The 27,272-nt window shown below is 40.9% G+C and overlaps 1 protein-coding gene across 1 annotated transcript; it reads right to left on the bottom strand.

Moving 5' to 3' along the window:
• Positions 1–25,679, bottom strand: LOC101092254 (T-cell receptor gamma chain C region C10.5). Its single transcript, XM_045052202.1, is given in 7 exon segments — positions 1–462; positions 464–603; positions 2,597–2,644; positions 5,758–6,087; positions 14,389–14,452; positions 25,117–25,442; positions 25,551–25,679. Coding segments are annotated over 7 exon segments (1,002 nt in total). The 5' UTR covers positions 25,594–25,679; the 3' UTR covers positions 1–411.
• Positions 25,680–27,272: the final 1,593 nt, after the last annotated feature.

The raw sequence follows: 27,272 nt of genomic DNA on the forward strand, positions 1-27,272 counted from the left end.
CAGGCTTTTGATTGTTTTTATTGTGCCTATTATGAAAGACAGCACAAAGTTCAGGCAGCAAGGATGAAGGCTTCCATGTATGTAAAAGAAAAGGCCTCCAGGCAGTTATCTGGATACAGAGCCCCAGGGGCCGCGATGGAAGCTGCACGCCGGCTGTACTCAGAGGCGAGGGTGCTGGGTGGCTGACGGGCTGGTGGGTGTGAAGGAGAGAGCGGTGCTGAAGCCCCCGTGGGTGCCCCCCGGCCCCGCCCCTGACTCGTGGCAGAGTCTGTTCTTGGTGCAGAGTGACATTTCCTGTTTGCCTGGCAGTTTGTAAGCCTGTTCTGCAATGATGACACATAGAAAAAGACATGTGAACTGAAATAACCCACACCCAGAAAGAAAGCCCCGCTAGAGCCTCAGCAGACACCGCTAGCGACAGTAGCCAGTAAAGAAAAGTGGAGCCTTGGGTCACCATGTGTTAGGAACTCTTCTCATTGCGGCAGAGTGCTGGTCTCCCAAGCAGACGGTAGGCAATGATGATGGTGTAGACCACGCTCTTGACGAGGAGGATGACGTAGGTGTAGTAGGCAGAGCTGGTCACAAGCTGCAGCTGTAGGGGGTCTAAAAGAAGCTATTTTAGTTTCACCTGTTGTTTTGAAAGGCTAGGACTTATTAATGGGAGGTAGGTCGTATTACGCAATTCTGATGACCTGGGTGGAAGTGACTTTCCTGCACCAACCCAACCCAACAGTAAACGTCTATACCACTGTCACCCCTACCACCACCACCAAGACAACCCAGAATCCAGCTTGCGGGTCAAGTGAATCAACAACTTCTGTGAAATTCACTTAGTACATTCCAAAGTCTTAAAAAGCAAGGTTATGTTTTAGATGAATGAGTCACCCTGATAAAAGCATTCATGATAAGTAGCTTTTGCCATTTCTTCACCCCCACCATGTCTATAAGTTACCATAATAGCTAATATGCATTAACCACTAACTAAATGCCAAACATTTGATTTGAGAGTTTTGAGGGCAAAGCTTTAATCTTACTTAAGTTTTCAATAACCTAGGAGATTATTATTTTCATTCCCATTTGACAGATAAATTGAGGATAGAGGAGGAATTTGTCTGATGTCATACAGTTAGTAAATACAAGCCAGATTTTAATCCCAGCAACATAATGTTCGAGAACACATTCTTACCTACTCTGATTCTGCACCTCCAGAGGTCACAAATACCCCCAACAAACAGTTAAGAATATGTGTAAAGATAAATTGCTGATTTAGAAGCACCTTAGTCATCACACATTATTCGTTAATGAAGTTCCTACTAACGGTACAGTCCATGGAAATTTGGTTGTGTTCATAGCAGGTTGGAAGGAAGTTTTAGTGGAGGGTGTTGTCTGTGATGAGCACCGGGTGATGTATGGACGTGTTGAACTACTCACTATATTGTGCACCTGAAACTACTCTTACCCTGTATGTCAACTAACTGGAACTTAAATAAAAATTTTTAAAAATAATAAAATGAAACAAAGTGGAAAAAAGTAGTCTCCAAAGAGTAAGAACTCCAGAATCATTAGCCCTTGGTGTGTGGAAAGGGACCCTGAGAGATGATGTGTTCATAGCTCCACACCTTTGGTCAGGTAATATGTTACCTAAGGTCCAGAGGCCCCTCGATATTGGACACGGAAGGCAGATCAGCAGGGCTGGAGACAATGCTCCTCGTCACTTTCTTATACATACATGGGAGAAAGGGCCAGAAACCAGTACTTACCATGCGTCAGGTAAATGAGATACCCTATGCTAGACATTTGCCATATGTGACCCTATGTCTTTCATAACTGAGGTGTTGTTCGTGTTATTCCCGGTTGGCTCAGAAAATGCAAGTAATGTACCCATATTCATGCACAAATAATTAAAAGACTGGGGTTAAAGTCCAGTCTGTGGCCCTTGAAGCCCTGCACTCACACCCATACCCACGTGTGCCTGGCTTTGGGATTTCTTGCTCTGTGACTACATCTTACAGGTAGAATAGCAAACCAAGTAAGCGTACCAATTGTTGACTCAGATGGTCCATGTTGAGGCCTCAGATCCCGCTGTGGGATGTGGTGCAAGGGACTTAGTTCATTTTAGCTCATTGCCCTCATGCGTAAAATGTGAATGAAATCCTTCATAGTGAGTATTAGGAGAATTAAACAAAATGGACTCACAGTAACACAATGTCTTCTGTACAAGAACCTCTTAATGTCAGTTCATGTTATTAACTATGAACAAAAACAAAGACTTAAAAAAAAAAAAAAGCAACTCAATATCCTGTTTTCCTCAGACAGTAGAAACAAGGACCACAGAAATGAGTGAAATCTGTTGCTGAAAGACTTCGGAGCGCCTCACTGCACCCCTAAGTTATATAGTCCCCTCAATCCCAAACCCACAAAGATGTGAAAATGGCTCCTGGGAAACGATGGACTGACTTAAATTATCAGTCAGTCTATTGCAAGATCCTGCCATTGTGAGATTTCTACCTGAAGTCCGGGAAGTTCAACAGTTAAGTTGATTGGGAAGAAAAAATGCTATAGCATAACATACAGGCATATACATACAAAAACTTACCATTTTCATCTTTCAGCAAAGCTTCTGTAGAATTAATAGCAGGGAGTTCTAAAAGAAAATAGAGAAGGTATTATTCAATTGTTCATATCCATTATTTGACATGTGTCTGAGTTGTGGGTGGCTGGATAGATACTTCCAGACATACACACATACAATTTGTCAGCCAAGAGGAGAGAGCCTAGACATATATGATCCCCACAATTTCTGGAATGATTGCTCCGTTACTATGTAATTCAGTAGATCGATTCACATATTCTATTTCCGCACATGAAGATGTTGAAGTTCATGAATGATGCATTTTTTTTTCTCACAACTAGAAGGTAATGTCTGAGACTATCTTGTTTTCCTTCTGCGCTCACCGCTCCTAGCACAGAGCCTGCCTCAACGTAGGTGTTCTATAAGTACTTGTTGACTGGAAAAATAACCGGAAATAGTGAATACTGGGCAATCCTCAGCACCCACGGCAGACATGCGGAGTTGCTACAAAATGAATTCATCTAACCCTAGACTCCACAGGAGAATTTTACACGTTGGAAGGAGTCTGGTTGAGGTAAATTCACCTAAGTAAAGGCAAGAGGCCCTCCCTTTCCAAACCATGCACGCCCCCGTGGTGTGCGTGGGTGTGACAGCAATGCTAATGAAAGCCGGTACCTATCGAGTGATTACGACTGTGCCAGGCACTGTGTGAAAGGTTCACGTGCATTATCTCATCTGATCCCCCAGTCACACCGATGTGAGCTGAATTTGGAGGACTCCATGTTACACAACAGGCAATAAGGTTTAGAGAGTCTAAGTAACTTGACCAGAGCCATGCCAGTAACTGGCTGAGCCAGCACTCAAACGCAGTTGTGGGGGGGTTAGATGAGCTAAAGCAAAAGCTAAGCGTTTCAGTGCGCGCTGAAAGATTGGCCAAGTAATCATAGTTTTCTGAATAGATAAAACCTGAGGGGAGGGTTGTATTTCTCTACTGCGAAAAAAAAAAAACCAAAAACAAAAAAAACTGAAGTTACATAGAAAGACAAAATCCCTTAAAAAAGATCATCGACTGTTGGCTGGACGGACAGACAGTCCCAACATGTTTTGGCTTATCCTTTTTCTGCTTGATGAGTCCTTGTCCATACAGATACGGTTCTGGTATGCAAATTATTCACTCCACACCATCTTGTTTTGGGCGCTCTTACATTCTAAATTGAGCTATAGGCTTTGGGGTAAATCACAGGAATAAAAATGTTTGTATAATCATGTTTACATGTTAAAATACCCTCAAAAATGGACTTTAAAGTGTCTTAAAATTCTCTTTCTTTTCCATACAGTAGCTCTACTCATTAAAAGAAAAAGAAAAATCTCTTATCACCATGAATTGATTGAGGTAGAAACATTAAGGTAACAATTTTCCAAATTAAAATCTGTGTGTGTGTACCCTAGGTTCACTTTCTCAATCAAGGTTGGTTGAAAACTTAGACCATATAGTTTTATCTCTTCCAAATCATTTCATGGATTCATGTTTCCATGTTCTATATATTTTTAGCTTTCATCAAAAACAAAAACAACAAAAACAAACTTACTAGAATCAGCATTAAAAATTTGCTGTAGAATGGCATTAACAGAAATACCCTCATTAGCTCTGTTCCATTGAGAAGACCTTGGGAGACATGCGTTTCCAAAATTAAGTGCCAAGTAAAACACATCTCACAAACAGGAACTTCTCCCTTTTCGATAATCATCACCATGGAACTTACTCTACTTTACTTTCATCACTATAAAAACCAACATCTAAAGGATTACAGTGGTTACATTAAACTTGTGCTTTGCTCATTTGCCTCCTCTCTGTTTCTTAGCTGTAGAAATTTTTAAAAACTAGGGCTGTTTGCACTCTTACCTCAGTTAGTTTTAGGAGAGGATGCACATAAATACAAGAAGCACATGAATAAATGCATTCATGTTATATTTTCAAAAGCAAGCATTTTCACTGACATGATTGTATTTCTTCTTCATCACAGCCAGGGAGAAAGCAGAGATAAATGTTCAGCCCTAATTTGATCATTGGAAACACTGAGGATCCAAGAAGATAAAGATTTATTTCAACAATTTCAAGCGGTACACAGCAAAGGTCTTTGCACATTTAGTTACGTGCGTGTTCCCCCTGCTTCCAAAGGGCTTGGTAACCACAGGGAAAGGTACAAACTGGTTCTGTCCAGTGGGCCCTCTGGGGCCTTGGTCTGTTATGTCAAGGCTCAGGACTTGACTTCTGAGTCTAGAGGTTATTGGATCACAGCCGGGTGCCCACGCTATCGAAAAATGATCAGCATTTGTACCAATGGTGATCCTACGGGACACCATGGCTGAATCACAAGTGACCGTGAGTGATTAGGAAACGTGTATTCACTCTACGGTAGTGATCCTCCTGGGGACAGTGGTCCATCCTGCATCCTTTCCAGGCCTGGCACACACTCGTTCTGCAGTGTTTGCTGGGCAGCATTTCCCAGGGGTAGAAATACATCCATTGTGTAGAATGGAAGAATATTTGTATACATTAGCCTCACACAGTCTTTACTTACCAAATTTCACCTTAGAGTGGTATGTAAAATCCAAATATGAGAAACAGAAGACCATACTAAAACCTCAGCAACCAATTTACTAATTTTGTTGAGCGCGATCTGTCTCCACCAAATGAACAGCATTTTGTCGCCTATGACTCATTGTTTATGGGTTATACTTTGAGTAGAGCAAGATTAAAGTGAGAGGGACTTTGCTGAGTAGAACATTCCTAAAGATGTATAATTGTTCTAATTTCCTCATCAAGTACAATCCTTAAAAGTGGACTCTCGAGCGTTTATTGTTTGGGAGGATGCTAGGTGCTTTTGCATGTACTGTTTCATGTAATTCATATAATGACGCTAAGAATATCACTGTAACCTTAACATTTTGGTTTATGAAATTGAGGTCAGAAAGGCTAAATGAATTTTTCTTGTTTTTTTTTTCTTTGTATGTTACAAAGTCAATACTATTTTAGTTCTATGGGGAAATAGCAGGACATTTATGCTACCATTAAAAGTAACAACATTTAAGAAAGATTTCTATTTGTTTCTTTTCATTAATATTTGACAGCAAAGGTGGGATATTTCCTTTGACAAAAGGGTTACTGGTATATACACACATACCTGTGTTTATTGAAGGAAACAGAATCTCTTGATCACCCCCTCCTTTATTCTTCTCGTGTTTGACAATACATGTGTGTTCTTTATCCATTGACTTTTCTGTCACAGTCAGCCAGGTGTATTTCATGTATGTGTCCTTAGTCTTCATGGTGTTTCCCTGCTGGGATTTCAGAATTGTTTTGCCATTTTTCTCTTTCCAATCTACCTTGATAACATCAGGGAAAAAATCCTCAAGAAGACAAAGATATGTTCCAGTCTTATGGAGTGTTCTTTCAGCAGGTGAAGGAAGAAAAATCGTGGGCTTGGGGGAAGTGTCTTCATCAGGGCTTTTATCTGTTGGAGAAAATGGAATAGCAGTTAAAGCTATTGTTAGAGAAATGGAAACATTGTGTGGTTGGAACCACCTGGCACATAGTAAAAGGAAGGAAAAGTTGCCATAGAATTAGTGCTTATGGTGGCCTTTCTTCCACAATGGTTCTGAGTTGCTTACCTTCTTAGTTTCCATGGGAAAAAGAGGTTCAAGAGGTTACATAACTTGCCCAAAGTCACAGCTACTAAGTGGCAGAGTCGGGATTAAAACATGGAATTTTTTTAAACAGTACACAATCGCTTGTATGAATGGGAAATATTTCCAGGCGTACTTGACAACCTACGGAGTTGACCCTGAGTGGCTCAGTCACTTAAGCATCGGACTTCAGCTTGGGTTGTGATCTCGCAGTTCTTGAGTTCGAGCCCGGCGTGGGGCTTGGTGCAGAACCTGGAGCCCATTTTGAATTCTGTGTCTCCCTCTCTCTCTGCCCCCTTCCCTGCTTGCACTCAGTCTCTCTCTCAAAAATAAATAAACATTAAAAAAACAATTATAGAACATCTCGCCATGTCAGGACTTCGTGTAGGGCAATGTTTAAAGCTGCACTTCCAAATTATTTACAACACCTTGAATTTAGAAACAAAAGTCGCAATATATCCAAAAGTGCTATTTCAAAACTGATTATTTTCAGAAATGCTTTTATATTAAAGCCTTATCAAGTAACACCCTTATCAGAACTTTTGTTTTGGTGTGGAAAATGTTCACTGAAAGCTTATTTCCTATTAGCATTTCATCTGAAGTTTATATATGACCAAGAGGACACCGTATTTTGACTCTCGGAGTCTCCCCTCTAAGGTGAATCTGTCCTAGAAAGCTGCTGAACTTGTAACTCACAATATTTGGTGATTTCACTTGCTGAATAATATGTAACTGGTGTAATGTTACCTGTTATGATTCCAGAGTTTCCTGCAGACATAATGTCAAAACATATAACAAAAATTGTAGTTTTCAGGGACATGTCATTTGAATGTTGGTACATTACTTGATACATTTACTGCTGATTTAATGGTTATAATTATAAATGTTGGAACCACTTTAAAATTGATTTCCAACTGAAATGCAGGTGCTTTACTGATATTCTCTTTGGGCTAGTTTGGTATTAGTTTAATAATTCAAAGGGCAATTTCTTAAGAAAAGAGTTAATTTAAGAAGAACAGAAAAAAAATTCTTTTGAGGGGGCTCTTAATATACTCTCTTTTTTTTCTTCGTTTTCTTTCTTTTTTTTTTTTTTTTTAGAAAAAAAGATTCTTGAGAATTTCTGCCTGTGTAGCTAAGCTCCTAATTTTTATACTAACTCAGTAAGCAAACGATGAGTTCTTATTTAGGCTGTAGGTAGAATTAGGTCATAATGTGCTCTTTTTTTTTTTTAATGTTTATTTAGTTTTGAGAGAGACAGAGACAGAATGCGAGTGAGTTGGGGGCAGAGAGAGAGGACACAGAAGCCGACATAGGCTGCAGGCTCTGAGCTGTCAGCACAGAGCCCGGCGTGGGGCTTGAACTCATGGACTGCAAGATCATGACCTGAGCTGAAGTCGGATGCTTAACTGACAGAGCCACCCAGGCACCCTTATAATGTGCTTCTTTTAAGTTTACACATCTTGCTTGTAGTGCATATGTATTTTATTGATTTTAACAGTAAGACATCATATATTTCGCCAACCACATACTTTGTTTTTAGTGTAAAAAGCATGTTAGATAGACAAGATTAATTTTTCAATTGTACATGATATTTAAATGACTTTAGCCTCTAGTCAATATATTAAAGAAACTAATTTTCATTTTTGAAAGTTTGTGGGTTTTTTTATTGGACCACTTCTGATTCATTATAGTGAAGAACTCAAAAATCAAATGATGAACTTGATAAATTTCTGGACGGTAGCATACTGTTTTTACCCTCTGTCCCTTTTCCTTAACCAAATTCTTGATGTTTTACCATTTTCAAGATAAAATGAATCTTGAACTTCCACAATTTTCTCAATGGAATAATTAACTGAGCATTAAAGCATCCATTTGATTATATATGGCTCATGCTTGTATTTTGGGTAATTATCTTACATAGTTTTTCCTTCAACATTCTTTTTTAAACCTGTTAACAGTGATTTTTATGATGAAAATCATTTTTATGATGCAAAAATAGAAACCAGATTCTAAAATAAATAAGCCTGTCTGGTATATTTATATACATTTATTTTCATAACCATAAAATACATTTGAGTCAAGTTGCCTGAGTTATTTATATTTTAAGATGCATCCATATGAATTTTAAATAAATGTACCAAGTGTCAACTACATTTTCAATTTGCAAGGGTGATACTTCGAACCTGCATATTGATGTTGATTTAATTCTGTTCTACTTTTTTTAATTTTTCCTTTATTAAACAAATAATTATAGCTATTTCATATTTAAAATGTGTGGGGAATAAGTTTAGGAATTCCCTGGGCATGCACCAATGGGTTAACAAGGCATAAAGAATTACAAAGCCATAGGTTACTCACACCCAAGCTTGGGTAGATAAGATTAGGCCCCCAGAATAAAGTAGGGCGGGGCCAAGGCCCCCAGGATAGAGAGGGGGGCAAAGGCCCCAATACAAAGGTATATGAGGTAAGCAAGATTAGGTATTCAGGACCAAAATGCCCCCCAATTTAGTACTGTCGCAGAAAGCTCCTTTCACAGGAGGGAAGGACCGAATTAGGTAAAGAGGTACAGAGGGCTATAGACCGGGGTGTTGCAGGTGATGCTGCCCAGGGCAGAGCTAATTAGCAAAAGAAAAGGTGCCTTGTTAACCCCGAGGTTACAAGCTCTGTCTTAGCCCCTAGGGTAGCTAAGATAAGCAGACAAAGCGCCTCCTGTCTGCCATTAACAATCATCTGCCCATCTGCCCAGCGCCAGGATTTTGCTTTATATTGACCCAAACCCCAAACCCCATATATCTTCAAAACCCCCTTTCCCTCATGGCCACGAGTTAATGTTCGCAGTTTCATTGTCTCTTTGTGCACGTCCATCATGTTTGTAAGCCTTCTGATCTTAATAAATGCAGGGCAAGGATCCTTATTCGGGGCACTTGTCTTTTCCCAGACATGAGCCATCTCTCACATTTTAATCCTGCATCCGCTCTCTTGCTGGCCAAGAGAGAGCTTTAGACTCAGAGTCTATGACAAAAATGTATTTCAAATGTATGACATTTCTAACTTTATTTAAAGGTCTAGCTATATTTAAAAAGTTTAAACATTTTTCTGATAAATATGAGCATGAAGGCCAAACTTGTTGGTGCCTGAGTGTGTCTGTTGAAGGTCACCATCTGTGAATGACATTCAATGTCATGGTGCCCACAGTAATGATGCAGCGGTAGCATGAAATTCTTTTGTTTAAAGACCATTTCTTCATTTTAGAAGATGGATCTGGTAAGTAATGTTCGCTATTTCACTTCACATTCCTCCTAAAGGACTCACGCATTGAAGTCCTTTTCTCATTTTATGGTGGGAAACACATAACAAATACGAAAATTTGGTGATCTTCATTTTATTAGATAATATAAAGTATGGACTCCACCACATTTTTTCCTACTTTTGAACATTAAATTTTACCCTGTGCTTTCTGTTAGGAAATCCCAGACCTTTCTCGTCTGCTCTCCATAGTGCTTTTGATCCTCTCTTTTTATTCCATGGCCTCACTGTACTTGTGTATTCTATTTTAGGCCTTCTCAAATAGATTTTGGAAATAGGCAGCTGAAATAAATGAGAAATGATTTGTGCGTTAGGGCTTGTTTCATTTGCAGCTTCAGAGGCTGATAGTTTTGCAAATCTAACTCAAAGGTGACATGAAAACTGAGAGAAGATGTTGGCAAATCCCGCTCTGCGATACAAACACAAAGCATGCAGAATTCAAACACACTGAAATGCTGGGACATGAGGTGAAGCTTTCGTTCCCAACATCATCCCTCATGAAACAGGGGTTGTCTTATGTTTCGGTCCTGGGCAACCTCTCATTTTAAAGGATGCTCTTCGAATGCTCTACTTTGATCAGACTATACTCCTTAGACAAGGTGTCAACCTGAAATAAACACAATGCTAGTTTTACAGGTAGCACTGGTAAAAGACAATAAAGAAATTTAACATGGATTTGGTAAACGGTACTTGGGAACAAAGTCTCTACCCATTATGTTTACATTGCACAAATATAGAGTAACAGAGTAAATGAAAACAACGCTTTTTAAAAATTTTGTAAGTGGGTAATTTTTTCTTTTTTTCAGATAAAATATTCGGTGACATCATCATAAGGAGATCCCAAAACAGACACTGGGACCCTGAGATGGCTCAGAAATGTGCCCGAAAGTATACATTTTAGACGCGTGTGAAGAGTTTGAACAAAATTTTTGATGAAATGTGAGGGCGCAAAAAGCTGTATTTCTCAACTTATTTTGTACTGATATCATTTTTAACTTTGTAGGTGTAATTCAATTAAGATATTAAATATACAAGGGAATACTTGGCTTTTTATCTGTATCACTGCAAGCTTACATGTTCAGGTTGCACAATCTCGTCTGTTTTTATTTTACGTCTGGATCTCTCCACTGAAAAATGAGAGACCACCTTATGTTCTGGCAGGCAATAGTGGAGGCAATGCTTATTCCATTATCATTTTTAGAAACAGGTGACAATGAGCCATAGAAATTGAAAGCATCCTGCAAGTTAAACCGTTTGTTCGAAAGTGACCTATAGACTAGATGGTAATTAACGTATTTTTCTGTACTCCTGATAATATAAAGAACTCCAAGGGATGGTAATTTGAAATGACATTTTTTTTTATCACTGACCATGTCCCAACCTTTATGGTTCCTATTGACATATTTAATTTCATTTAGTCCCTGTAACATCCACCTGAGATGGTTGTTACAGGGACAGAATCAATGGATGGAAATATAGCAAATATTAGCAGTAATAAGTGTCACTAAACTTTTTTAATGTTTTCATTATTTTTTTCTCTGTTCTTATTTTCATAATGAATATGTATTATTTTTATAATTTTAAGAAAGCAATAGTGACTGAATCAAAATCTAAACGCTAAGGAACGGTTATACAGAAAGTGATAGATCCAGAGTCATAGTCCAGATTTTTCTCTGCACCACACTCCTCTTAAAACACGCTTTTCAGGACTCCATGCATTATACGTCTGTCACCATTGTTTAATTGGATTGCTAGAATTTACATGGATTGTGTAGTCAGTTGGAAAAAAGAGGACCAAAAACTTGCTTTTCGGTTTATAAATTCATATGTGCCTACGATCACAACTATGGTGGAAAAAAACCACATCACTTCTTTCATTTTTTTCAGTGTTTTACCACCTTTGTTAAAATTCTTGAAAAATTTTTATTTGATGAGACCTAGTGCTCTGGAAACATCTGTGTGAGATGTTCTCCCTCATCAGGCAAAATTTCACCTCTAAGGCTAACGAAGAATGAACAAATACAGTATACTGCATTTAGAGGGGGAAAACCTAGCTTAACGTTCTTGCATATGTTTATGCAGTTAAATATTTTGATACTTGATAGTAATCATCCTTTGACAAAATGAAAGTTCAGCAATATTTTATTCCTTCTTTTCCATTGATTATTTTTGGAATTAAATAAATAAGATACACAAACTTTACAAGACGTTCAAGACCGAAATCCCAAATGGCTCTAACATCTCCCCCGCCCTTAGAAACCCCCAGTTGCTCTAGCCAGTTAGCTCCTTGTGAATGTCCTCCACGCTAGATCAGGTGGCAGCTACCCCCAAGGATCGGGGCAGAGTCTCCAAACTCTCCAAGGATCCTGCTGTTATCTGTGAACATACTGGGACCAAATCCTAGAATTCTGAGCCAGCACTGGCATCACCATCTCCCCTCCCTGCACTTTACTAAGAATGGAAAGAAAAGGTTCCTATAACCCTGAGCAGTGTGCCAGGATCGAACACTTGGATTCACAATAGCCAGACCGATCACACTGTCTGAAGAGCTTTTATACAATCTCCCTTTGTGCCAGTTTTAAGGTTGTGCCCATATTTTTTCAAGGTTTATATAAAGACATAAAAATGGGCCCCACTACCATTAAACAAACATGAAACTCAAACAAAATCACATTAGATATGAACACAGTCGAGAATTGAGGAACTGACCTCTGTCTGCCCGCTCAGCTTGGTTCTGTCTTTCCATCTCAGTCACACAAGTTGGAAAGTATGATTTTACCTTTTCTTACTATTTTCCTGATGCTCAAATCTCTTCCCTTAAAAGGTCTTCTTGTATTATATCCCTTCTTTTACCGGAGTATAACTTGCAGTTATCATTTCTTTTGTTTTCAAAGAGGAACCAAAAAGTATTTAATAAATGAGTGTTCAATATTTTTATATATATTTTTTTAAATTTCTACATATTGAGGGGGTAGTTATCTTGTCTGATTGTAAAGTTCTTTCCAGAATCCTGTCGCCCCTGATAGTAGACCAGATGAGTTGTTACAGAGTCTGAAATATTAATAATGATCTCTAAACTTACTTATTCCTGAAAGACTACCTATTTGAACTTGAAATTACCCCAAGAGTTTCCAGGGAACTCATCTAAAATCCTGAGCAGTTCATCAGAGGAATCTGTCTGGTCTGGTCTTTCTGCCGCTGTCCCGGCCTGAACGGAAAGGCAGCTTTGGGTCATGCGGCCGAGTCCTGCTTGTAGGTCACCTGCTCCAGCTCTCCTGCCCCAGTCAGTGTTTCCAGCGCACTTGATGCCGATGCAGAAAGAAGACTGAATGCGATGGTGTGGAAAGGACTTGTCATTTTATAGCAATACCCTAAGAATCACATTTTGAAAATCCAATTTTTGAACATGTATTCAACATGACTTATTTGATCATTTGTGGAGGAGAGAGGCGATTATAATGCCATGATTAGAAGCAAAAGCATCATTTTCTGCATGAGGAGTAATACAAATTGAGCTATTACTAATTAAGCATTCAACTAAAGAATCTATTTAAAAAGTCAGGCTGCAGATGAGTAAATATCAGATTATAAAAACATGGCTTCATGTTTCTAATATCACATCATGGTCCAGACCATGCATTTTGGAATGGACAAGTCTCTATCGGATCCCTCTCTATGCCATAGTAATAAGCCATGTGAGTTAAGGCAAATAACTGAACTTCTTCAAGCCTTAATTTCTCCATCTGCAAATTTGGAAAAAGAGGATTTTCTGTATAGGGCTGTTGAGGAATGAATGAGATAAGGCGCTGAAACTGGTCAGCATGGTATCTGGCCCTCAGTGAATCTTAGCTAATATTGTTCTCTTTAATGGGATGGTTTCAGGCCATTTTATCAAATTATTCCACAAAACAAAATGTATGGATTTTGTAAGCAATAGGTATTATAAATTAAAAAAGCAAGAGAGCTCATAATTCCAAGATGTTTTGTGTCTCCTACAGCCACACGCTGAAACACATAGGGCCCAATGACGCCACAGTCTAGAATAGTTGCCCTGTAGACTAGAAGCTTTTTGAGTTTGGGGGTTGTGTCTTCTTTACCCCTTTTCTAGCATCCAGCATAGAAACTGTGTTCAATAAGTGTTTGCTGAGACAACAAATGAACAAATGAAAATGTAAAGCCCTGCAGACAGACTCTTTTCATGGACTGTAGAGCTAAAATGATTTGTTGAGTTCATAGTTCCATTTAACTGGACCATCTCTAAGAAATATCACAAGACTCACAATGGCATGGATTTTTAATAGTCTTACCCTGCCCTCTAAGAAGCCAGAGTAATAAAATAAGAGGGGTTGTTGATGTTTTATGGTCAATTACTGTAAGAGTAAAAATTTTTGCACTGCATTAAGGGTGAGATCCAAAGCAATCACAGATTTTGCAGGTTATTAGAGAAAGAAGCACTACTCATTAAGAATTCATACTAGAGGTACTTAATCAAAGTGTTTCTCTTAAAGAGACCATCTATAAGAAGAGCATCTTGAACCCGTAACTCACACCAAGGGTTTAAAGACACCATCCTAAAAATAATTTTAGTTTCAAGCCTTGGTCTATTTGTGCATGTGCGTATTGTCAAAACATAGAATTTCAGTTTACTTGCAAGCAGGTACGTAAATAAGCCATTTTCAAAGTAATTCATTTCCATACAGAGTTTCCAGTAGCTGCAAAATGGCTCTCTGTATGCTGACCTGACCATATAGATCATTTGTTTTCTCTAAAAAGCATCTCTTGGTTTTTTATTCACACGATCAAAGTAGAACAAAGTTACTTACCCGGGGGAGTTACTATGAGCTTAGTTCCTTCTGCAAATATCTTGATCCAGCCTGATTCATCACACTGGTTAGAGCTTCTACAAAAACGTCAGCCTTGTCCTGAGCCTCATGGCGTGACCAGCAAGTAGAAACCTTGTCCTGGCAATTTGATCTTCTGGACTCCCTTGGAAGTCCTTGAATATAGGCTTCATGGAGTCTGACATTTTATAAGTTTTTCTCAGATTAGTTGATAAAAATCTCTGTTTTCCAAGGAGGCAGTAATTACAGAAAGTGCTGATAGAAAATGGAAACAATTAGAGCACAAGTAAAAAGAGGAGAGAGAGAGAGAGAGAGAGAGAGAGAGAGAGAGAGAGAGAGAGAGATTGGGAGTAACTTGTCATCCAACTACTAATTTAAATTACCAGGAGGGACACCTGGGTGGCTCAGTCGGTTGAGTGTCCGACTTTGGCCTAGGTCATGATCTTACCTTTCCCAAGTTCCAGTCCCATGTCAGGCTCTGTGCTGATGGCTCAGAGTCTGGAGCCTGTTTCAGATTCTGTCTCTCCCTCTCTCTTTCTCACAAACAAAAACAAACATTAAAAAAATTAAATTACCAGGAAAAGTGTTCAGTCAATTAAGATGTTTTGATTTCCAGGTGTTCAAGTGTGTGAAACTACTCAGAGATCACATCAAAGGAAAAGCCCTTCTCTTCTCAGAAACACCAGACTGGCTCTGTTAGCAATCTGGGATTGTATTTCTAAAGGAGGAAACTCTTTAGTAACCAAAAATACAAAAGTGCCAACAGAAATATACTCGAGAAATGTGAACAGTGTTCTCCAGTTTTAAATCAGCTACTTTTACCATTTGACAACATGATTCTCTACCACACAATGCAAAATGAGAAATAATTTGTGTAATGACATTCCCCGCCCCCTCCCCGAAATAAAAGAAGAAATCTGTAGAAGTCTTTCTTCCATGAAATACTAGATTCCTATTTAAACCATAATTTGAAAACAAAATCCAGTTCTCTGATATGTTGAAAAGAAGAAGTGATTCTGTGAGCTTCAGAAATGCACTTGTAGCCGTCTCTCTGTGGTTAACTAGCTCTGGCCGAGCTTTTGCCATCACTGGGTCTCTGCATCCCCATTGGTTGTGTGGGCATTGGACTCTGTATGTCCAAAGGGCCCTTGCTGTTCTAACAGCTCATAACCTGTGACTAAGGACAGGAAAGGTTGGGCTGTGGTTGCTCAAGTGAGAAAGAAGTTGAGAGTTAGTAATAGGGGAGGTTTTCTTACAGGTCCTTCTGACTCTGTGATATTGTGAGATCCCAGTGGGCACCATATTAGGTGGCCTTATTGGACTTCAGGACATTTTTGATTATCAGGTAAAAGCCTCCATTTTCTTTCTTATCTGTGTCCAAGCCAGAATTGGACTAGTCTTACAGGTAATATTGGTTAATAGGATTGGATATAGGATTCGTTTCAGGGGCCCTGCTTCTTTTCATTGTTACCAGTGGGTCTACTTGAGGGAATCCCCAGAGTACATGCAACACATGTCAACTGTTCTGTCTGGTGTTTGGGGAGAGGAGAGTTGATCCTGAGAGATTCTCATTTTGGTGGCTCCGTTTGAGAACCAAAGGAGTAAAATCAGAGGCGCTTGAATAAATTGGAAGTGGACATAAAAACAGTAAGAAGATAAGAAAAGGGTATAGTCAACATACAAGCCCAAGCCAAAGACCCACATAAATCCATTTGGTTGGCATTGCCAGTGATTGGTCAGAATGGACTCTAAGAGGGGGGCATGAATCAGGACTGGGAAGGCAGGGCCAGGCCTCATTCTTCAGAGGCCAGGACGTGAAAGGAAAGTTTGTTTTAGAACCAATGAAAGAGCTTCTCTGTAAGACCTGTCTCAATGTTATTTTATTATGTCCCTGGTATAAAGAACCAACAGATCCCCGCACCTCACCAAGACACCTATGTAATAATAATTCAATGTTATCTTCCTTTTGGGGGCAATACCTCCATAACTTTCCTTTAGGTTTTGCTTCAAACACACATACCCTTGAGCTCTTTTTCATCCCTGAATTATAGATTTTTCACCAAATTTCACGAGTGTGGCAGCTATATAGCTATCATGAGAATTGGAAGAAAACTCTTACTACTGTATAATAAGAAATGAGATAATAACCTCAAAACATTATGCAGAAGTATATACATTTACATGGACATCTTATAGATCATTAGTTTGTAGAAAGTTCCCAAAGCTTGTTGAAATTTGATAATTAATGTAGTTATTGCTTTAGATTATATGACGTTCCTATACTCTGCTGTGAATCGAAGAAAAATCTTGGAGGAAGAATTCACAATTCTTAACTTTTCAAAATAAAGCAGACTTTACTGTTGTTTGGAGGATGTTGTAAGATGTGACTTTTGAAGAGTCCCTGAGCTCCTGTGTTAGCTGAGATGACTCAGGGAAGAAGCTTGGTTGTAATGCGAACTGACACTGTGATGTGCTGACCCTGTGCTCGAACTGTCCTGTGTGGAACCTCCTTCAGTCCTCAGCAACCCTATGAGAAAGATCTGGTAACGTTCCTGGATCGTGCTGTCAGTTAAGTGGCTGAGCAGGAATTCAAATCCAGGTTTTTATCACTCCAAAGCCTTTATGGGGGCCCCTGGGTGGCTCAGTTGGTTAAGCATCTGACTTCAGCTCAGGTCATGATCTCGAGGTTCATGAGTTCCAGCCCTGCATCAGGCTCTGTGCTGACAGCTAGGAGCCTGGAGTGTGCTTTGGGTCCTGTGTCTCCTTCTCTCTCTGCCCTTCCCCTGCTCATGCTCTCTCTCTCTCTCTCTCTCTCTCTCTCTCTCAAACAAACAAAGAAAAACAACAAAGGCCTTGTGGTTTTCATCATTCTCCTATTCATTCATTCATTCATTCACTATTCATTCAAAGCCAGCAAACCATTTTGCACATTGGATATGGCTTCCTTCCCAGGAGGCTTCTCATAGATGGAGAAGTGGAAAATTCAGGACACTTACAAAAGCCATCCAGTCCCCAAGAGTGATAAGAATAGACGATAAAGTGACCTAACTAGAAGAAACATCGGATTACATCCTTGGGCTCCTAGCACAGACCTTGCTGAGGACACAGATGCAGGAGACAAGTCCTGTAGAGACAGTGGCCAGGTCCCTGTGGGAGGCAGAAAGGGGTGTGTATGTGTTTGCAGGGGTGTGGGGTCATGGGAGGGTTTTTGTTCAGTGTTACTGGCGCATTTCCATACAGTGGATCCCAGCAGGCGCAGTAATACAGACCAGCATCCTCCTCACTAATTTTGTGTATCCTCAGGCTCGCTGGCAAATCCCTCTGTCGTTTCCTGGCTTCATATTTTTCCTCACTAATACCTTGTTCGTGGACCACATTTTCATTTGAGGAAATATACAGAATGCGTTTTAGAGGCTGGTCTGGCCTCTGTCGATACCAGTGTATATTTACGTTTTTCTTTAAGACACCCGTTTTTACTTGGCATTCTAAAAATGCTGTGTTTCCTTTTTTCTTGGTAATGGATGGTACGAATTGTGTTATGAAAATGCCTCCACTTGTATCTGAAAGAAAAACCAAAGCAACAATTAGCAAAATTTAGACATTCATTGAAATAATACACCTTTCTTCCCCATTAATGAAAAGCTTGGGGTCAGGGGGTCAACATTTTCTTCCGGAAGAATTCAAGGTCATGGTGAAATTTGTAGTTTACTTTGAATGACCATGTGGGTGGCCTTCTGCCCACATGGGCCACTACATTGTCGATGCTTAATATCACCTTTCTTCACTGAATGAAATGCCCCATGGGTAGAGCCACTCACAGCTGCAAAGGGAGGCCACCAGGACCAGCCGGGACAGGAGCCACATTCTGCCAGCACTTGTCAGGAGAGGTGGTTGAATACGGGGCTGATCACAGCGCAGATCTGGTGGCTGTTGCCGTAAGAGGAAGTGGTGCTCTGAGCACACAGCTAAGAACCAGAGGAAGAGACCCACAGTACTTACCCCAAATCATCCTGCAAATAAGGCTACTAACCTGCTTTATCAGCAGATTTCTCTCATTACTATGCATTTGTTATCCAATGATATTAATGTAAAGAAGCCATTTTCCTGGTAAAGGACAATTGTCCTTCACCAGTTCAAATCAGAGAGTGGGAGGTGGGGGGTAATTCTTACAGTTCTCTTCTTCTATGAGTTATGAATTATCTGCTTCCTCTCTCTGTCTCTATGTCTATCATTCTCTCTCTCTCTCTCTCTCTCTCTCTGTCATTCTCTCTTTCTCTCTCATATCTTTCCATTGTCATTTGGGTAATATCTAGTGGCCCATAGTCTTTCCTTATTTCTCTTAAATCCACTGATGAGCCTTTCAGGGCATTCTTCATATCTGTCGCTGTGTTTTTTATTTCTTGCATTTCCTTTGATTCTTTCCATCTCTCTAATGAAATGATTTGCCTGATCTTGCATCTTGTTTACTTTTCCTATTAGATTAGATCCTTTAAAGCGTTCATCAAAATTATTTTAAGTTCCCTGATGGTTCCAACATCTTCTGTCATGTCTCAGTCTGGTTCTGGTGACTGGTCTGGGTCCTCACACTGTGTTTCCTCTTGACTTGCTCTATGCCTCTGGGTGTCTGGCTGGAAGCTGGCCACATTGTGTGGTAGAGTAGATACTGGGATAAATATGTTTTGTGCTTGAAAACGAACACACCTTGGGGTGCCTGGGTGGCTCAGTCGGTTAAGCGTCCAACTTCGGCTCAGGTCATGATCTCACGGTTCATGGGTTTGAGTCCTGCATCCGGCTCTGTGCTGGCAGCTCAGAGCCTGGAGCCTGCTTCAGATTCTATGTTTCTGTCTCTCTTTCTCTGCCCTGCCCCTCCCCTCCCCTGCTCATGCTCTGTCTCTCTGTCTAAAAACTAAATAAACAAAAAATTAAAAAATAAAGTGGGCAAAATGAATATTACATTGCAAAAATGTTGTGATCATTATATATATGTAATATGTATACATAATATACATAATATAATATATATGTGATATTGGCAACATGTTTCCTGGCACTCAGTGATTTCTTCTTTGGATTTGAGCAACATAAACTTTCGGGTAATCTCCAGACAGTTATCTGACTTGGTCCAGATGTTGAACATAGTCTGAGTTTTCAGAGGTTGAGGAAGACGTCCTGGGAAGTGGAGGCCAGCTCTGAGCACAAGCCAAGAAGCTGGCCACGGTGCTCACGTAGGGAAGGATGTGGGTAGACACAGACCTGAGAAGAGGTTCCGTGTGGGTTGTCCGGGCACCTCTTGACCTATGTGTCCAGCTGACACAGTAGTAAATACCCACATTTCCTTTTCTTGCGGATTTATTCTCAAGGTCAAAATGGACCCGGGAACACTGTTTTTGGAGACAGAGCCTCATGGTTGATAAAAATCTGTCAGGCTATGCTTCAACCAGTACGAGTGGCTGGATATCATCTTAGGCAGTCTTTGGACTTTTTCTATATTTCTCAGAAAGATTAGCATTTCAGATCGCTCCAACTTAAACTGTCAAACACAAACTGGGCTCAACAAAGAGTTCTGAACACCTGCTTTATAAAGATGCACCATTAAATCATGTCTTTGCTCTCCCACCAAAAGTTGAAACGAGTGAGGAGCTGGTCTGAGCTCAGATGGAGGAGAACATCAGTACTTCCAACACTGACATCTTGCTGAGGAGGCAGGAAAACAAAAGCTTGATGACCAGATGGTTCAGTCGGGGGGGGGGGGGGGGGGGAAGGGTGTGATCTGACCCAGGTGGGTCACATGGTCTCTACAGGCCATCCCGTGCTGGCTGCACACCAGATAGGACACCCCGGGGGTGCGCGGAAAATCAAGGGAGACAGCCTTGATTGTGTGCTGGTTTGGGGATGATGAGATTGCCTTATTTCCTTCGCACACCCTGTGCCCCTCCCAGGGTTGCATACAGTACATAGGAAGAGATGCCTTTCGTGTTCAGTATGAAACCTTTCACCTTCTGGTTTCAGGGCGGAGTGATGTGAAACAGTGCAGCAATTTCCAATAACTATATCCAATACGGAGATCCCTATTGATATTGTTTGGATGCCACAGTAATTCCAAAGGCGTGAGCAGTAGAATGCATTTAAAAACTTAATTTGGCCCCCACAGTACAGATGCAATGCCAGAAAATCCTAATTTCAATGTCCTATCATTCACTTGTTTGGGACAACACCAGATAGACTAGAGTGTAGACTGGGTCATGCTTAAAGCCTGCCTAGACCTCATAGCCTCTCTCATGAGTATGTCAATACCTAGATCTTCTAGAAGTAATTTTGGTATGGAATAACATTAATAGTACTATTTTTTGAGCATCTGCTATCTTTTAGGCGCTGTGCCTTATGTATGTTATCTCATTTTCTCCTCTCAAAGGTCTGAAGACCTTATAGTCTGTTGTACAGATGTAGAAAATGCACCAAACAGATATTAACTCATGTATCCAGAGTCACAAAGCTGGTATCTGCGGGACCCCGGGAACTCAGTGAAAAACTCCTGTGGAAAAAGGGAAAACACAATGATAACAACATAGGTCTCCCATGACTACACCACTGTAGGGCAAACACCATTTTCAGTGCGGTACGTTTATTTATGGTTTTTCTTCCACAGCATATACATATACAGACACACATAAAATTATATGATTATATGCAAAAAACTAATTATACACCTATAAGTTTAAATTACACGTACACATACACATATATAATTTAAGTGGTCATTTACTTAGACTTTATACGATTTAGCTTTATTTTGAACTTATGATTATTTTTATAGCTGAAATTTATAAATAATTAAGTATACACTTGTACACATCTTACAGTGTATATGTGTCATAAGAAATTATATATAAAATCATTGTAAACCTTTTAAAAATCAGAAGAAGTGCAAAAAATAAAAATAAATATTATCCACAACAGGCTTTACCACTCTTAAAACTCTTAAATTTACCTTGATTTTATTAATATATTCATTCACATATCTGTGAGCTGATCATATATGCAGTTCTTTATTCTTTTATTTTTCTCAATATTTTCAAGTTAGTATTTTCTTTTTTTTAAATATTTTTAAGGTTTATTTATTTTTGAGAGAGAGAGAGAAAGAGACAGGACACAAGTGGGGGGAGGGGCAGAGAGAGACACACACACACACACACACACACACACACACAGAATCCACAGCAGCTCCAGGCTCTGAGCTGTCAGCACAGAGCCTGACGCAGGGCTCGAACCCACCAACCGTGAGATCATGACCTGAGCCGAAGTCGGATGCTCAACCGATTGAGCCACCCAGGCGCCCCTCAAGCTAGTATTTTCAGCCTTATTCCTTAAAGTCCCTATTTTTGGTAGACACCTAGTGTTTCATATTTTGGGTGCAACATTAATTAACTTCACCTTTTTCCCACCATAGACACCCCTGGGAGGGTAATGAGAAGCTGATACAGCCTCAACCCTTTTGTATTACTCATAAATGACCCTGTACTTTTAGATCCTGACTTCTCCGACTGTGAAGTACGCAGGGATCCTGCAGGAACCTTGTGAAACGAGACGGGCATTCAGGAGGCCTGGCTGAGGTTTGATTTTCTGCATTTGTAACAAGCTCCTAGGTGAAGTGGAGGCTGCTGGTCCACGAATCAAATGTTGGGCACCAAAAAATTAGAAAACGCATCCAAATGATTTCATTTTCAAATAGGCAATAATAACCCATATAATCGCTGCAATGCCCCAATATATTGAGCATGAGGCATGCTCCAAGCGAAGTGAGAACTTTATACGCATTATTGACGTTACTTCTCTCAGGACCTCCTTCAGGTTAATATGTTTCCATTTTAAAATAAGGAAAATGAGTCAGAGATATGTTATACAATTTATTCAGAACAAGTTCATAAATGGGGAGAGTGGCTATGTAATGAAGGGACATTGAAGAAACACTAAGAAATAGGGAAACCTATAGTAACAATAAATGTCATTCTCAGTGTATCATTCTATGGAGGTGATTGACGAAATACTTCTGTGTAGGGCCACACGATAACATTTTAGGGTTTGGGGGTCTCTGTTGCAACCATTTAACTCTGGCATTTAGTGCAAAAGCCACTATAGACAATTTATAAACATATGGGCAAGGTGGTGTTTCAGTAAAACTTTATTACAAAACTAGGGGCTGCTGGGTATGAATATAGTTTGCTGACTTCCTGTTCCATGGCAACCATTATGGCTAATTGTAGTGTCTTAGTTTGTATTTTTTATGGAAGATACAGAGTAGTAATATTATTACACAGAAAATTAAAAATATATAACAATTTTAAGTGTGTCATATATATATAGCTATATTCTATATTATTATATACACAATCTCATTATTAAATGTATAGATCAATAAAATATTGAGGATTATGTATACATAATAGATTTTTATTAAATTTTACAAAATCTTTAAATGTCCCAAGAAGAATTAAAATTTTTTTTTTCAACATTTATTTATTTTTGGGACAGAGAGAGACAGAGCATGAACGGGGGAGGGGCGGAGAGAGAGGGAGACACAGAATCGGAAACAGGCTCCAGGCTCTGAGCCATCAGCCCAGAGCCTGACGCGGGGCTCGAACTCACGGACCGCGAGATCGTGACCTGGCTGAAGTTGGACGCTTAACCAACTGCGCCACCCAGGCGCCCCAAAATGTCCCAAGAAGAATTAAAAACACCTATCTTTCCAGAGACATCCACTCTTTAAACTGTGAAGAATTCCTTTTCTTCAAAGTTAGTTCTTTTTATGTATTTGAAAGCGTATTACATAAACCAGTTCTGTGTTTAACCTTTTCCTTGAATATGTGGTGAATATGTTCCAGTTTCTTATAGTTGATCCCCAAAACATGTTTTTAATGGCTCCATAATATTTTGTCACTTCAAAGTCTCATAGATGATGGCCCCTTTCCCTCCTGTCACCACTGTAGGGGTTCCTGGTCGTTTTGTGTTGAAAAGTCAGGGTGGCTCTCCCTCCTGAGATCAGTCTCCGTGGGGCCACTTCAGGTGAATTCTGCCCTGCTCTTCTCATTATTAAGTGATATAATCTGTGTAAAGCATTTGACACAGATACGATAAGAAGCTAGGTACTTCCTTCTTTTCAACCCCTTCTTTCTGGAAACGGTTCACATTCTCTGACTCTACATTCCCCTCAGGGATCTTCCTACCATTGCTTCTGTAGATGTGTTAGGGGACAGGTGAGACCCTTTGAGACCCAGGCCCTCCGGGTCCTCCAGCTGGGGACCCACCACTGTCAGGAATCATGATGGACAGAAAGTGGGACACAAGATCCAGAGTTTGCCCCTGGGAAGGAAGACATTCAGTTTCCGTAGCCTCTCTGCACGTGATAGAAGCACCTGATCCGTAGAATGAGAAACAGAATGAATGTGTTGTCATTATCTCAGGAAGCAGGGATAAAGTGCATGGCAATTATGTGGTCAGATGTTCACGTTTACCAAAGATACCAAAATTTTTGCCAAGTAAAGGTTTTTTTCTCATCCTTGACAGTGAACTCTAAAGAGGTGGGAGAGGAGTTGGAGTTTTTTTGTTTTTGTTTTTCTTGAGAGAGAGAGAGAGAGCTCAAGTGAGGGAGGGTCAGAGAGAGAGGGAGAGAGAGAATCCTAAGCAGTCTCGTGTCCAGTGTGGAGCTTAACTCAGGGTTCCATCTCACGACCTTTGATCATGACCTGAGCTGAAATCAAGAGTCTGATGCTCAAATGACTGAGCCACCCGGGCACCCCAAGAGAGGGAGTTTTATAGCTTCACACATAACACAGTGTGTTTCCTTAGTTTTGAAAACTCATAGCCATCCAGTTACCAATCACAGATTTCAATTCTCAATAATTATTTTGTGTTTTATTGATGTGTGAAGGACATGCCTTTCTCTTCTTTACAGATGTAGAGACCATGTATTATCTATATTGTTACCAATCTGATTCTTATTCAAGATCTTTCTTTCTATTTGCAGAACCCTGGAGAACTAAGTCTTGGAGGCATATCTGCCATGTTGGAAGCATGTGAAGTGCTCAGGGCTGTTTAAAAGTACATCTCTGGTTTTGTCCCCTTATCGATCCCTGGATGTGGAGCTAGGCACTGTCTATCTCTCCAGGATACAGAATTTATACCTTGGTGTCTCCTATTCCCCAAAGAGCTGGTTGCTTAACTTCATGGTTTCACGGTCACTAGATTCCTTCAGGATGGCCTCAGTTATTATGTCTGACAGATCATTCCACCTGTGAAGAACTGTAATGCCCGTGAATTAAATCAGAAAGTAAAAATGACAGGAAATATTTATGTCCTTTCCTCTCTTCATTCTGAGCCACTCGGGTGCTAGAAACCTCTGTCTCCACAGTGAATTAACACACACATGGATTTTTCCCTGGTCCATCCACCCTGCGTTTTCAGAGTTCCCAGACAGCTGAATCCAGCGGGAACCAGCGTCAAACTGCTTTCACGGGGACCGTCATTGCTGGTATCGCGTGGGGCTCGCTGTGTGAGCAGAATCTACAATGTCTTCCTGCAAAGGTCAGGAACTACTGCAGAGGGAGAGGCTCCGGCCGGGCACCGGGCTGTGCGGCCTCTGTGGTTGCCCATGTGGAGAAGGATGTGGGTGGACCCAGACCCGAGCACGGTTCTTGTGCAGCTTCTCCTAGCGACTCTGGTGCTGTGGCTCCAGCCCCAGGAGGCACAGAAGTACACGGCCTCATCTTCTTGCTCTAAGAAATTTATTTTCAAGGTTGCAGTGGAAGTGTGAGCGTTTTTACTTGCCTCAAGTTTGTCGCTCTTCCCTCCTAAAGAAACTCGAACGGGCTGTGTTGAGACGAGTGTTAGATGTTCTATCTCTTGATCTGGCTTCTGCCGGTACCAGTGTATGGCTCTGTCGATGACCTCAGTGGAGATCTTGCACGATACGTGTGCACTCTTCCCCCTTGCTCTGGAAATTGATATTTCAGGTTGTTCCAGGTTCCCCTGCCCAAGGCCAACTGCAAGCCAAGAAGAGAAATCCCCATGAGCAAATGATATGGAGAAAGGCAACAATAAAGAATTTCTCAAGTCTCTCCTGTAGACTGAAGTGACTGGGGGACACTCACAGGCCCAGAGAGATGAGAAGATGACGGCCTCCAGCAGTGACATCCCGCGGGCCAGGCTGGCTCCCCAGGGACAAGGTAAGAAGTGAGGTCCCCGTGAGCAGGAGTGGGCAGGCCAGTGATAGGAGGGCGGAGCTGGTTCAGGATTTAGAAGAAGTGGTGGCTTAGAGAGTTTCCTGATCAACCACAGGTATGAGCAGTTCTGGGGCTTCCGGAGTCCCATGAGTGCTGGGCAGACGGGGTAAGAGGGCACCCAATCTGGAAAGAGATCCCAGTACCAATGTGTCTGTCTGGGGTGGGGCAGGATGGTTCTCACACCCACTCAGCCATTCCCCCTGGGATCCCAAACCCCAGAGACATTGCCCAGAGACATGGGGCCATGCCTGCTGGGTTCAGCCCCCGTGTGTATCTGCCTCTCATTTGCTGTTGACTCGCGACTCGGATGGGAAACCTGACCTTTACTCTTCTGTAACAACCACAACAACACAACAATCAGAGACTGAAATATTTCATCGATGATTTGAATATGCCATGTGAACAAGCACCAGAGTATCTTTGGGTCTTGTAAGTTAATTGTGATGTCACCAGGCAGATGAGGACTCAGAGAAATCAAATTTCGTTTATAATCTGGGTGCCTCCAGGAAGGGAGTAAGCTGCAATTGCTGGGGGTCATGGGTCAGAGCAGTCTCTGGAAACCAGCTCCTACTTGCCCTGGGCCTTGCCACTGTCTCATGAGCATGATGTCACATGTGGGATCATTTTCAAAGCAATGTTGTGTTTCAAACGTAATGATAAGTGTTAAAATTAATGTACATCCAATGTCCATTGTGGACTTGCTTTTGTTAGGCATATTTCTGAAGGTTTTCCTGTATAATTTATGTAATCCTCTCCCCTGTCCCAGGAGATGGCAGTTGTGATTAATCTCCATGTCACAGATGAGGACATTAGCAGGTAGGGTCCTGCAGCAGACTGTCCTGAGAGGGAAATCTTCCAGATGTGTGCCCGCTGTATTCCTTTACACGTGACTTCTTTTTTTCATTGTTTATTAATTTATTTTTGAGAGAGAGAGATAGAGAGACTGCACAGGGTAGGAGCAGAGAGAGAGGGAGACAGAATCCCAAACAGGCTCCCCACTGTCAGCGTAGAGCCCAACCAGGGCTCCAACTAATGAACCATGGGATCATGACCCAAGCCAAATCAAGAGTTTCTGCTTAACCAACTGAGCCACCCAGGGGCCCCAGCCATGGTTTCATGAGTGACACTCATACTGTCCTGCCCCGGCTCGGCTGGGTGTGGTGGCAGGTCTGAGACAACCCATGATCGCCCACAAATGCCAGAGTATGTTCTTGTGAAGTTAACAAACACTAAGGGAATTCAAAGTGGCCCAATGGTGCAATTGAAACAGCATGGACTATGCATTTGGAAACATTTCTCTTCCTCTCCAAGCAACAATTCTTTCTTCCATGAATTAGGTTCATTTGCAGGATTTTTATGATGATCACATGAGCTCCTGGATGCACACAACATCTGGCTTATTATGTGGCAGCCAGGGGAGTGAATGGATATGAATTCCATGCAGTTCTTTGCCAGCCTGAGCTTTTGACACTTCTGAAAATCTCTGGGGAATGAAACACTGCACCTTGCTTCTCTCTGAGATAATCAGACCATTTCAACATACCAAGTCTCCAAATAGGAATCCAGCCCAATAGGAAGTTAGGTGAAACC

This window comes from Felis catus, chromosome A2 (genome assembly GCF_018350175.1).
Source record: "Felis catus isolate Fca126 chromosome A2, F.catus_Fca126_mat1.0, whole genome shotgun sequence".
Taxonomy (NCBI): domain Eukaryota; kingdom Metazoa; phylum Chordata; class Mammalia; order Carnivora; family Felidae; genus Felis; species Felis catus.